General features: G+C 50.6%; 1 protein-coding gene across 4 annotated transcripts in view; it reads left to right on the forward strand.

The window, feature by feature from the left end:
• Positions 1-1,380: 1,380 nt before the first annotated feature.
• The window catches only part of BIN2 (bridging integrator 2), a 40,262-nt gene continuing 29,494 nt past the window's right edge, over positions 1,381-12,148 (forward strand). For 3 of the 4 annotated variants that reach the window (XM_058673086.1, XM_036492496.2, XM_058673087.1), the window contains exons 1-2: positions 1,381-1,535; positions 11,519-11,599. In XM_058673086.1, the coding sequence (XP_058529069.1) occupies positions 1,455-1,535; positions 11,519-11,599 (162 nt within the window). In that variant the 5' untranslated portion in view covers positions 1,381-1,454. Of the gene's footprint in view, positions 1,536-6,032; positions 6,066-11,518; positions 11,600-12,148 lie in introns of those variants that run through there. The other variant, XM_058673088.1, reaches the window with a different exon arrangement.

Genomic DNA, 12,148 nt, shown 5'->3' on the forward strand with positions numbered 1-12,148 from the left:
CACCTACCCATACTTGGCACACATTTAACCCTAAAGGCACTGTATTTGGCGAAAGAACTGGAAAGCAACAGCTGACAGGGGCCTCCAGTTCTGCATTAGGCCTCCACCTGCCCTCTGCACTTCTTAGGAAGTATATACATACATACATATATATATATATATATATATATTTTATTTTTATTGGAAAGTCAGATATACAGAGAGGAAGATCTTTCATCCACTGATTTACTGTCCAAGTGTCTGCTATGGCTGGAGCTGAGCTGATCCAAAGCCAGAAGCCAGGAGCTTCTTCCAGGTCTCCTACGCGGGTGCAAGGTCGCAAGGCTTTAGGACCCCTTGACTGCTTTCCCAGGCCACAAGCAGGGAACTGAATGGGAAGTGGGGCTGCCAGGATTAGAACCGCTGCCCATATGGAATCCCAGTGTATTCAAGGTGAGGACTTCAGACGCTAGGCTACCATGCTGGGTCCAGGAAGTGTATTCTGATCACAATGGACTTTGGTCTCTGACATGGTACCATCTCCATTATAACCATTTTAAAAGATGAGTTATCTATCTATATATTTAAGGCATTTTCACAGGGGTCAGAGGAGGGAGGAAGGGAGGAAGAGAGACAGAGAAAACATTTTCATTTGTACTGGGCAAAGCCAGGAGCTTCACCGAGGTCTTCCACATTGGTGCCTTACTGCGTTCTCAGATGCACCAGCAGGGAGCTGGTTTGGAAAGGAGGAGTGGGAACTCCAACAGATGCTGTTGGAGTCTCAAGAGGCCATTTAACCCGCTGAGCCAAAATGGAGGCCTCTGTAGCCTAGCATAAACATTCCCTCAAACGGGTTGCCCGCTAAGTTCCTTTGCCAAACCTTCACCCCACTGCCTTGTTTCAAGGAGGGGACTAACCTACTACACCATCGCTCAGGCCGTTCTGAACCCAAACCTGTTCCCCTGTCTGCGCTCCACCCACCCATTCCAGGCTGCGCTAGGGTCAACAGCGGCTATGCCTGGAAAGAGACGCTCCATCTCTCTTCGTCGGCGGCAGTCTGTATCTTTGAAGCCACACTGTCCCTTTCTACTAAGACCCTTGCCCAATGGTGAAGCCCACGGTGTGTGGTGTCTGCCCTGGGGCTTCCAGGATGTTCCCGGGCCCAGCCTCACCCTAGAAGACGCCCCGACTGCACCGGGGCCACACCCAGGCCTGGAGCGAGCGTCGCCTGCGGGCAGGCCAGGCCTCCGTCCACGCGAGCCATGTCACGTCCGGCAGGCCTGAGCATTCCCAGGCCGCCATGTCGTGTCCCACAGCCCCGAGCCGGCCCCGACCGCCCGGGTCCACCGGCTGCCCCAGGGGCTCTGCACAGGGCGGGCTCACGCGCCGGAAGCCGGGCATGCCGGGAGCCGCACTTCCTCCTCAGGGGCCTCAGAAAACCACGGGCCGGCTGCCGCCCCTGGGGAGCCGGCAGGATGGCCGAGGGCAAGGCGGGCGGCGCCGCGGGCCTGTTCGCCAAGCAAGTGCAGAAGAAGTTCAGCAGGGCGCAGGAGAAGGTAAGCGGGGGCGGCCGCTGGGGCACCATGGAGGCCCAAGTTGGGTTTTCCTTGAGGGAGAATTCTGGAAGGGTCGCCACCGGTCCGGGGCCGGGTGGGACGGCAGCCTCTCGTAGGAACCTTCGAAATGGCCAAAGGGTGAGAGGACCGAGTCGAGCGGGTGCAGGAGGTGTAGTCCTGGCAGAGGTGCCGCGATGACAGGTTAGGGGCGGTCAAGGTCGGGGAGGCATTGCCCCCAGGGACTGAGCGGCCGTGACCAGCGGTGGTGCAGCTGGTGGACTAGGCGTGGACTAGGCGGCCACCAAGGACCAGAGCTTTCCTGCGTGGGTCTTTTTCCTAGCTCCACCGGCAGGCCTGTGGCTGCTATTCGGACTCAGGCAGGCACTCAGTGGGCAGCCCCAGGGGCGTGAAGCGCTGGGCTAAACCTCTGCCCTTGTTCGCACGTATGCACGGCACTTTAATTTCTACCTGTCCAGTATCTTCTTGGTGGCTAATTGGCATCTGCCCTCTGCCTACCCACACCCTAGATGGCAAGGTGTGTGTGGGACTCCTCCTAAGCCAGAAGAAGGAAGAGAAAGGGAGACAGAAGTGGTTTTGGCTTTCTAAGGGTTCGTGGTCTTTGACGCGTTTGCAGGAACAGTGGCTGCTGAAGAGTTGAAATGTTTGTTTGCATCTGAATATGCAGAAGTGGTTGGGCCCTGGGAAAAGTTACGGGCACTCCGCTCTAATGGAATAAGGACTAATGTGATGTAAATGTGATTCTTGACTTTAAGAGGCGACAATGCGGGGGCAGGGGTGCACAGTGTTGTATATTTTTTGCAGGGGGAGTTAATAGGAAAGGAGGAAGGGATTTTGTGCCAACATCCTTGGTCAGTTTAGTTACCTGAATTCGAGCTTGATCATGGATTCAGTCTCTGAAGACTGAGTTACTTCTCTGATGGGTCTGACAGCAGTGAGTCTGAGAAGGTGCCTTGGGGAGGACCAGCATGGGAAAGGAGGTTCTAGACAATTAAGGATACCACTGTGGCTGAGAAAGTAAAAGCAAAGGCCCTCAAAAACAAATTCCCAGTGAGTGGTAATAACCTCTTTAAAAAAGATTTATTTGAAAGCAGATTGTCAGAGAGGGAGACAGAGGCAGATCTCTTTTCTGTTGGTTCGCTTCCCAAATGACTACCATAGCCAGAGCTGAGCCAGGATACAAAGCCAGGAGCCAGGAATTTCATCCTGGTCTCCCACAGGGATAGCTGGGGCCCTTGTCCTTGGGCCACCTGTCACTGCTTTTTCTGGGGTATTCGAAGGTGAATCAGAAGCAGAGGAGCAGGGATACCAGCATCACAGGTGGTGGCTTAACCTGCTAATGCGAAACAGAGCCCCCTTAATGATAACAATCTCTAAAAAAAACCCGAGCAGTTGGTTTTGCCTCATTCACCCTCTCCATGCAGTCATCAACACCATGCTATTACTTTAGACTTTGTCTCTTTTTAAAAAGATTAGTTTATTTTTATCGGAAGTTCAAATTTACAGAGAGAAGGAGGGAGAGAGAGAGAGAAAGATCTTCCACCCAATTATTCACTCCCCAAGAGGCCACAATGGCTGGGGCTGAGCTGATCCAAAGTCAGGAGCCTGGATCCTCTTCCAGGTCTCCCACATGGGTGCAGGCTCCCAAGGCCTTGGGCCGTCCTCGACTGCTTTCCCAGACCACTAGCAGGGAGCTGGATGGGAAGCGAGGCTGCCAGGGCATGAGCCGGCGCCCATTTGGGATCCCAGCATGTACAAAGTGAGGACTTCAGCTGCTATGCTATCTTGCTGGGCCGACTTTATCTCCGTTTTTAAGCATGTACTTTAAACTTGAGATAAGAGGTTAGTGCCGTGGTGTGGTAGGTCAAGCTCCTGCCAACAGCACTGGTGTCCCATATGAACACCATTTCTTTCCGCTGCTGTTTCACCTCCAGTCCAACCCTCTGCTTATGACCTGGAAAAGCAATGGAGGATGGCTCAAGTCCTTAGGCCCCTGCACCTACGTGGGAGATCTCGAAGAAGTTCCTGGCTCCTGGTTTTGGATCAGCTCACTTCAGCTATTGCAGCCATTTGGAAAGTGAACTAGTGGATAGAAGACCTCTCTCTCTCTCTCTCTCTCTCTCTCTCTCTCTCTGTCCTTCTTTCTGTAGTTCAGCCTTTTAAATAAAACTGAATCTTTAAAAAAAAAAAACCTAGATAATAATGTTCTCCTTTGGGGTTCAGATGACGAGGACACCACATTGAAAGGGAAGAAGACTTCTTGAACCTCAGAAACAAAGTTTCCCAAAAGAAGCACTCAGCTGGGTAGCAGGATGAGGTACAGTTGGAGGAGCAAATTCAGATTTGCCCCTGGGGACTCAGAGGCCGGAGGCCGGTGCAACGAGTCACGTGGGGTCATGGGGTCAGGAGCCTGGAGCGGGACAGCCAGCACCCAGAAGCAATGATGGGGATGGCTAATTATTACTGGAGGGAGCTTAGCACAGTCAGTCTGGAACCAGCGTCCTGAAGTCCTGCGAGGGTACTGAAGCTGCTGAGGGCAGGCTATACTGAGGGAGAAAGCTGCACTAAAAGCATTTTCTGGAACAAGTGTGTTGACTTGGATGTAATCCTCAGAGTAACATATAAGGGCTAATGTGTCAAGTATCAAGTGTGGCTTCTGGGTCAGGCACAGGAGTGTGAGCAGAGACCCGCAGGCTCCCTCCAGCAACGCGATCTTTATGTCTTCAGCCCTCCAAGTGAGCTGTTAGTATCCCAGTTTTAGAAACAAGGAAACAGGTTTACACGAGGTTTAAGAGTGGCAGAACTATTACTGAAACCCAGGTGTTGTGCCTTTGTGTCCTAACCTCAGGCCACTCCCTTTAGCACCCGGCAGATAAGCCTCTGACAGCTGTGCCTCCCCACTTCCTGCTGACCTGAGAAGAAGTTGAGCTAAGAATAGAAAACAGTGGGTTCCCCTGAAAAGCTGGAGAGCAGCTCTGGTGACTGTCAAACACAGCGGAGATGAAATAGTCTTCTGGTTCTGTTGTCCAGTTCCCACCCAAACTCCGCACGACGCTGGGCTGGAGCGGGCTTTATTGTGTTTTTATAGCATTCGACAGCTTCACATTTCCAGCTGCTCTTACACGCTCTCTGATTTCTTTGTGGCCCACTCTTAGCTATCTCCTCCGTGCCCCACCCCCCCAAGGTCATTGCTTATCATTCCTGTGTGGGTCTTTCCACTGTTGACTTTTACTAAATCTGTATTCCAGAAAATTTGTTGACTAGATATCTATAAAAAACAAACAAACAAACAAACAGAAAAACCTCTTTGTTCAAGGTATTGGGTTGGACACAGGAGGAAATTTAGAGGCAAGTAAGAGGCAGTCTTAGCTGCCAGAAGCGTTTTGAAGGTAAAGCCAAGTGACCTGAGAAATGCACACATCCGTGGGAATTGAAAGGGACATGAAAATAAGGGAGTGCAGGGAGGGATTTAGTGGGGTCTGAACTTGAAGTAGGGGTTAGAGAGGATGAGTGTTTCCCTAGGCAAGTAGTGCAAGAACTTTCCCTGTCAGGAGTGACAGCATGAGCACGGCAAGTGGTCCAGACGTCTTTTCAGGGGTAACAGTGAGCAGAGCTGAGAAGACCAAAAGCTAAAGATTAGGGCTCTATTAAGGAAATCCTACTATGGTATCTAGCCTAAAGATTTTGGGCCCGGTGCTGTAGCCTAGCAGCTAAATTCCTCACGTTGAATGCATCAGGATCCAATATGGGAGTCAGTTCTAATTCCAGCAGCTCCACTTCCCATCCAGCTCCCTGCTTGTGGCCTGGGAAGGCAGTCGAGGACGGCCCAAAGCCTTGGGACCCTGAGCCCATGTGGGAGACCTGGGAAGAGGTTCCTGGTACCAGGCTTCAGATTGGCACAGCACCGGCCGTTGCGGTCACTCGGGGAGTGAATCATCGTATGGAGGATCTTCCTCTCTGTATATCTGACTTTGTAATAAAAAGTAAATAAATCTTTAAAAAAAATGTAGTAAATGGAGATAAGTCATGCCAAGGGTCTATAGCACCAAACATGTAGGCTGTGATTTTTGTTTTGTTTTTAGGGCTTTAGTTCCCCCATCTCAAACTGAAGGAAAGTTAAAATAATTAATCAAGGCCTGGTGCGATGGCTCAGTAACTAAATCCTCGCCTTGCCTGCGCTAAGATCTCATTTGGGTGCCAGTTCATTTCCTGGCTGCTCCACTTCCCACCCAGCTCCCAGCCTATGGCCTGGGAAAACAGCCGAGGAGGACGGCCCAAAGCCTTGGGACGGTGCACTCACACGGGAGACCTGGAGGAAGCTCCGGGCTGCTGGCTTCTGGCTTCATTCCGTCCAGATCTGGCCATTGTGTAAGCCAACAGTTGAGGCTGAAGGTCTCTCTGTTGTTCTCCTCGGTAACTCTGCCTTTCAAATAAAAAGAAATCTTCCAACAAGCAAACTTGTTTCCCTGAAAGCCTCCCTGCCTCCTTAAGGAGGAACAGCTACAACACACTGTAAATACGCTGGCACAAGGGCCTGTTGCTTGGGGCCACAAATGGCCATACCTTTTCAGAGCTAAAGATGGGAACATGCCCTTAGCACACACCTTCACAGCTTCCAGTCCTTTTTAGCCCCTGCCTTCTGGGGCCTGGGGAGACTGCTCTGTGCCAGCCACGCCCTACACTGACTCTAGGCTGTTTTGTCTTTCTCTTTTCTGCCCCCTGCACCCAAGAAGAACCAAGCCCGAAGCAAAGGAAGGGAGGGGCAGCAGAAAGGAAGTAAGAGTTGCAGTTATCACTAAACAAGGTGGTTTTTGCAACTTTTGGGTGCAGGACAGTGTTTTGTTAGAGGGGAGAGGAGGGAGCTGGGTAAGGTGGCCAGCTGCAGCCTGAGTTAGGGAGTGAGTGAGGTGGAGTTAGAGACAGCTGATAACACAAAACCATAAAGGAAATATGAACACAGATACGCAAGGGAATGAAATTAGACATGGTGATGTATGCATTCAGTGCTAACTGGAGGGCCACATTGGCAAGCAGCTCACATGCTTGAAATCATTTGATCCTTTCAACAACTCCAGGAGATGGATGTGATTTTATTAGGGAAAAGAAGTCTGAAAACTGATACTGTAGAGCGTAAGTGACTTACCCGGAGGCTTAGCTGATGACTGGGAAGGCCGAGGTAAAAGCCAGTATCTACCTGATTCCAGTAGCCCTGGATCCTAAGCACTGCACCGCTCTAAACCCTTCTTAATCTTGGAAGGGAGACACTTGGGGCAGATGTTGTGGTATAACAGATAAAGTCGCTGTTTGGGGTGCCTGCATCCCGTATTGAAATACTGCTTCTGCTTCCTATCCATCTTCCTGCTAATATGCCTGCCAGGGTAGCAGATGAAGGCCCAAGTGTTTGGATCTCTGTTACCCACAAAGGAAACTTGGCTAGAGTTCGAGGCTCCTGGCTCCAGTGTGGCTCTGTGGGCGATTAGGGAGTGAGTAAGCCAGTAGATGAATCTTCCTCTCTCTGCCTCTCCCTCTCTTTCTCTCTCCCCACTGATTTTAATTTTTTTTTTAATGAAAAAACTCGGTTAGGGTTTTTATACTGAGTCTCCCAAATTTCCCAACTTGAGCACTTTGTGATAATCCAGCACCCTTCATAAGAAGACTCGGGCGGACACCGAAGTGGAAAAAAGTTAAGCTCCTGACTGTGGCACGGGCATCCCTTAGGAGTGCCAGTTTGAGACCCAGCTGCTCCAGTAGCCCCAGATCTTAACCTACTGATGGACTGAGAAAGGAGAAGAGGATGACCCAAGCGCTTGGGCCCTTGCACCCACATGGAAGACCCAGAAGAAGGTCCTGACTCCTGGCTGCGGACCGGCCCACCTGTAACTATTGTGGCCGTTAGCAGAGTGAACCAGCAGATAGAAGATCTCTGTGTCTCCTCTGTATAGCTCTGCCTTTCAAATAAAAATAATTAAATCTTTTTTTAAAAAGAAGACACCAATTTTCCTTTCTAGCTTCATTCCCCATCATTGCTTGTAACACGCCCTAACCTAGCCATGCCCACGCGTCTCTGGAAGTCACCTGACAGTTGCATGGCTGGTGTTTTTGCTGATGTCATTGTCTTTGGCTCTAACTGTCCTTTCACCTTTACGCTTTATACTCTAATCCGCGGTAGCAAGATCCTACCTCAGGGGCCAGTCTAGTCACTCCTTCCTGTTAAGCATCTATGCTGGATATTGAAAAATCTTAGTAGGGGAATCCCGAATGAGCTCACAGTTTGGAGACATGAAAAAAAAAAATAATAAAATAGTGATATTCCTTCATAGGGAATGACAGAGTCACTCAGGAGAATGAAATAGATGTGGTTAAGTATCACAAAGGATATGGAGTAGGAACTTTTTTTAATGCATATTTGCTTGGAAGACAGGTGGGGAAGAAGATTCTGGAAAGGAAGACCAGCATATATGACAGGCAAATAGTGTGGTGTGTGGAGGAAACTGGAAAGTATCCAGCAGTGTGCTCTGTAGGGAGGAGGGGTGGTGAGAGCTGGGGCTTCATGAAGGGTCGGGTCATAGGACCTGGGTGCAGGCTAGCGTTTGAATTACTACTTACAAGTGCATGTTGAAAATTTTTGAAAAGATTTATTTATTTTTATTGGAAAGGCAGATTTAAAGAGAGGTCAGGCAGAAGGATCTTCCATCTACTGGTTCACTCCCTAAGTGGCCACAATGGCCGTAGCTATGGTGATCAGAGTCCAGGAGCCTAGAATCTCCTCTGGGTCTCCCACGCGGGTGCAGGGTCCCAAGGCTTTGGGCCGTCCTTGACTGCTTTCCCAGGCCACAAGCAGGGAGCTGGATGGGAAGTGGAGCAGCTCAGATGTGAGCTGGTGCCCATATGGGATTCCGGTCATGCAAGGTGAGCATTTAGCAACTGAATCATCGTGCTGGGCCCAATAATGAACATTTAATAGAAGTAAGTTGAGATTAACAGGGGAACCATTAGTAGCTTTTAGGCAGACCTTTTGTGGCAGGTGGGTGGAAAAGAATGAGAGGCATGACTGAGGGTATGGTGAGCTGAGAGCACAGGTTGGTTCCCAAGACAGGCATGAGAGGGTGTTATAAAGAAGGAGAGGGGGAGCCCGGCACAACAGTGTAGCAGCCAAAGTCCTCGCCTTGCATGCTCTGGGATCCCATATGGGCACCGATTCTAATCCCGGTGGCCCGCTTCCCATCCAGCTCCCTGCTTGTGGCCTGGGAAAGCAGTTGAGGACGGCCCAAAGACTTGGGACCCTGCACCCGTGTGGGAGACCTGGAGGAGGTTCCTGACTCCTGGCTTCGGATCAGGTCAGCTCTGGCCATTGTAGCCACTTGGAGAGTGAATCATTGGACGGAAGATCTTCCTCTCTGTATATCTTCCTTTTCAATAAAAATTGAATAAATCTGGGGCCCGGCGGCGTGGCCTAGCGGCTAAAGTTCTTGCCTTGAAAGCCCCGGGATCCCTGATGGGCGCCGGTTCTAATCCTGGCAGCTCCACTTCCCATCCAGCTCCCTGCTTGTGGCCTGGGAAAGCAGTCGAGGACGGCCCAATGCATTGGGACCTTGCACCCGCGTGGGAGACCCGGAAGAGGTTCCAGGTTCCCAGCTTCGGATTGGCGCGCACCGGCCCGTTGCGGCTCACTTGGGGAGTGAATCATCGGACGGAAGATCTTCCTCTCTGTCTGTCCTCCTCTCTGTATATCTGGCTGTAATAAAATAATCTTTTAAAAAAAATTGAATAAATCTGGCCCAGTGCGATAATGTAGTGGTTAAAGTCCTTGCCTTGCATTCCCAGGATTACATATGGGCACCGGTTCTAGTCCTGGCAGCCCTGCTTCCCATCCAGCTCCCAGCCTGTGACCTGGGAAAGCAGGTGAGGACGGCCCAAAGTGTTGGGTTCCCGCACCTGCTTGGGAGACCCGGAAGAGCTCCTGGCTGCTGGCTTCGAATCAGCTCCGCTCTGGCCATTGCGACCTCTTGGGTAGTGAACCAGTGTATGGAAGATCTTCCTTTCTGTCTCTCCTCCTCTCTGTATATCTGACTTTGCAATAAAAATAAAATAAATCTTTTAAAAAATTAAATAAATCTAACCTAAAAGAAAGAAAGAACATAAACCTTTCAAAAAAAAGGCGAGAGGGAAGAAGCTGCAGGCAACTGCCGAGGTTCCAGCTCGGCTTGGGAGGGAGTTACAGGGAGACAGAGGACAGTGTCACCACCTGCACTTAGCTGCTGCTTTTTTTTTTTTTCAAAGATTTATTTATTTTATTACAGTCAGATATACAGAGAGGAGGAGAGACAGAGAGGAAGATCTTCCGTCCGATGATTCACTCCCCAAGTGAGCCGCAACGGGCCGGTGCGCGCCAATCCGATGCCGGGAACCAGGAACCTCTTCCGGGTCTCCCACGCGGGTGCAGGGTCCCAATGCATTGGGCCGTCCTCGACTGCTTTCCCAGGCCACAAGCAGGGAGCTGGATGGGAAGTGGAGCTGCCGGGATTAGAACCGGCGCCCATCAGGGATCCTGGGGCATTCAAGGTGAAGACTTTAGCCGCTAGGCCACGCCGGGCCCACTTAGCTGCTTCTTGAGGGAGTGTCTGCTCTGAGAACAGAACTCAGGTCTCTTTGTCACCACAGTATCTTTTCTTTAGCACCGAGACAAGTATGGCAGTTGGTGCTAAGTTTACTGAGTTGAGACGTGATAGGTATGGATTAGCTCTTATTTCCACCTGAGTTTCAAATGTATTGTGTCAAGACCTCTCCTAGTTTTCCAGAGTCATGAGAGAATTCCCTGCTTACTGTTCACCTCATCTCTTTAGAGGAATCTGTGGCTATGCCTGGAAGAGGTCTCAGGTGAAATGTCTTCAAGATTCATGTTTTAGCTTTAAGCTATACGTATGTTCCATTCTTTTTGTTAATCGTTGTTTTATTATGACCTTGTACACCCACCCCGCACAAAACCCGCCACTTTGAACAACAGTGAGATCCTGGCCAGGCTCGCCCTTCCTCCTGAGATGTGTACGCACACTGTCTTCAGTAGCCCACTGTGTATCCCAGAGTTCTCCCAAGAACCATGAGATTTCTTTAGCAACCTGTTACATTGCCAATTCCAGTGGGTGAAGAAGAGTATGCCCTTTTAAAAAAAAAAGTTTATTTGTTGATTTAAAAGGCAATGGAAGAGGTTGCTCTTCAGCCTGCCACTTCACTGCCCAAATGCCCACTGCTGGAACTGGGGCAGGCCCAATCAGGGTTTCCCAGATGGGTGGCAAGAATCTAAGTACAGAGACAATTGCTTTTTATTTTATATTATTTTTATTGCAAAGTCATACATACAGAGAGGAGGAGAGTCAGAGAGGAAAGTCTTCCGTCGATGGTTCACTCCCCAAGTGGCCTTAATGGCCGGAAATGAGCCGATCTGAAGCCAGGAGTCCGGAGCCTTTTCCGGGTCTCCCACATGGGTGCAGGGTCCCAAGGCTCTGAGCTGTCCTTGACTGCTTTCCCAGGCCACAAGCGAGGAGCTGGATAGGAAGCAGAGCTGCCGGGATTAAAACCAGCGCCTGTATAGGATCCCGGTGTGTTCAAGGCGAGGACTTCAGCGGCTAGGCCATAGCGTCAGGCCCGAGACAATTACTTTGTGATGGCTGCATTTCCAGGAAGAGTACCCAGGTTCACGCCTCAGGTCTGCTTCCAATTCCAGCCTCCTGCTAGCGCACCCTGGGAGGCAGCTGGCGGTGGGGTCCTTACACCTAAGTGGGAGAATCAGATTGGCTTCTCAGTTTATGGCCTCAGCCTGGCCCCACCCTAGCTACTGCAGGCATCTGGGGAGTCATCCAGGAGGGGAGAGTGCTCTGCTTGGTAACTGAAAGAAATTAATCACAGAGGGAGGGGGAGGGAGACACTTGACCATCACCTAATGGGGCCTTTCTCTCTTGTATCCCCAGGTACTGCAGAAATTGGGGAAAACTGTGGAAACCAAAGATGAACGGTTTGAACAATGTGCCAACAACTTCTACCAACAACAGGTAAGGTGGAAGGTGGGGGAGGGAGGAGAGATGAGGGCTGCACAGGCTAGCCAGCGTCCCTGTCGGCTCAGCCTGGACAGGGCGACCCTGCCCGTCTTTCCTCTGGCAAGCAGACTCGCCTTTCCTGCTCTGTTGACCCTGCCACATGGGGACAAAGGAATGCTCTCCTGCTCGCATCTGAGACACAGTGACATCACCACGTCCTTAAAACACGTGAGGGTGGATCCCTGCCCCCTTAGTTTTTACTCTATTTTGTTTGTGTGTGAATTTTTTTAAACATAGAGGGATAATAAGTAATAGACTAGCTTACAGAGATTAAGGCAAAAGATTATTTTTGTTTTTTTTTTTAAGATTTATTTCTGTGAGGGCCCAGCACAGTGGCCTAGCAGCTGAAGTCCTCACCTTGCATGCGTCAGGATCCCATATGGACACTAGTTCTAATCCCGGCGGCCCAGCTTCCCGTCCAGCTCCCTGCCTCTGGTCTGTGAAAGCAGTTGAGGACGGCCCAAACCCTTGGGACCCTGCATCTGCATGGGAGACTCAGAAGAG

Source organism: Ochotona princeps, chromosome 15 (genome assembly GCF_030435755.1).
Source record: "Ochotona princeps isolate mOchPri1 chromosome 15, mOchPri1.hap1, whole genome shotgun sequence".
Lineage (NCBI taxonomy): Eukaryota > Metazoa > Chordata > Mammalia > Lagomorpha > Ochotonidae > Ochotona > Ochotona princeps.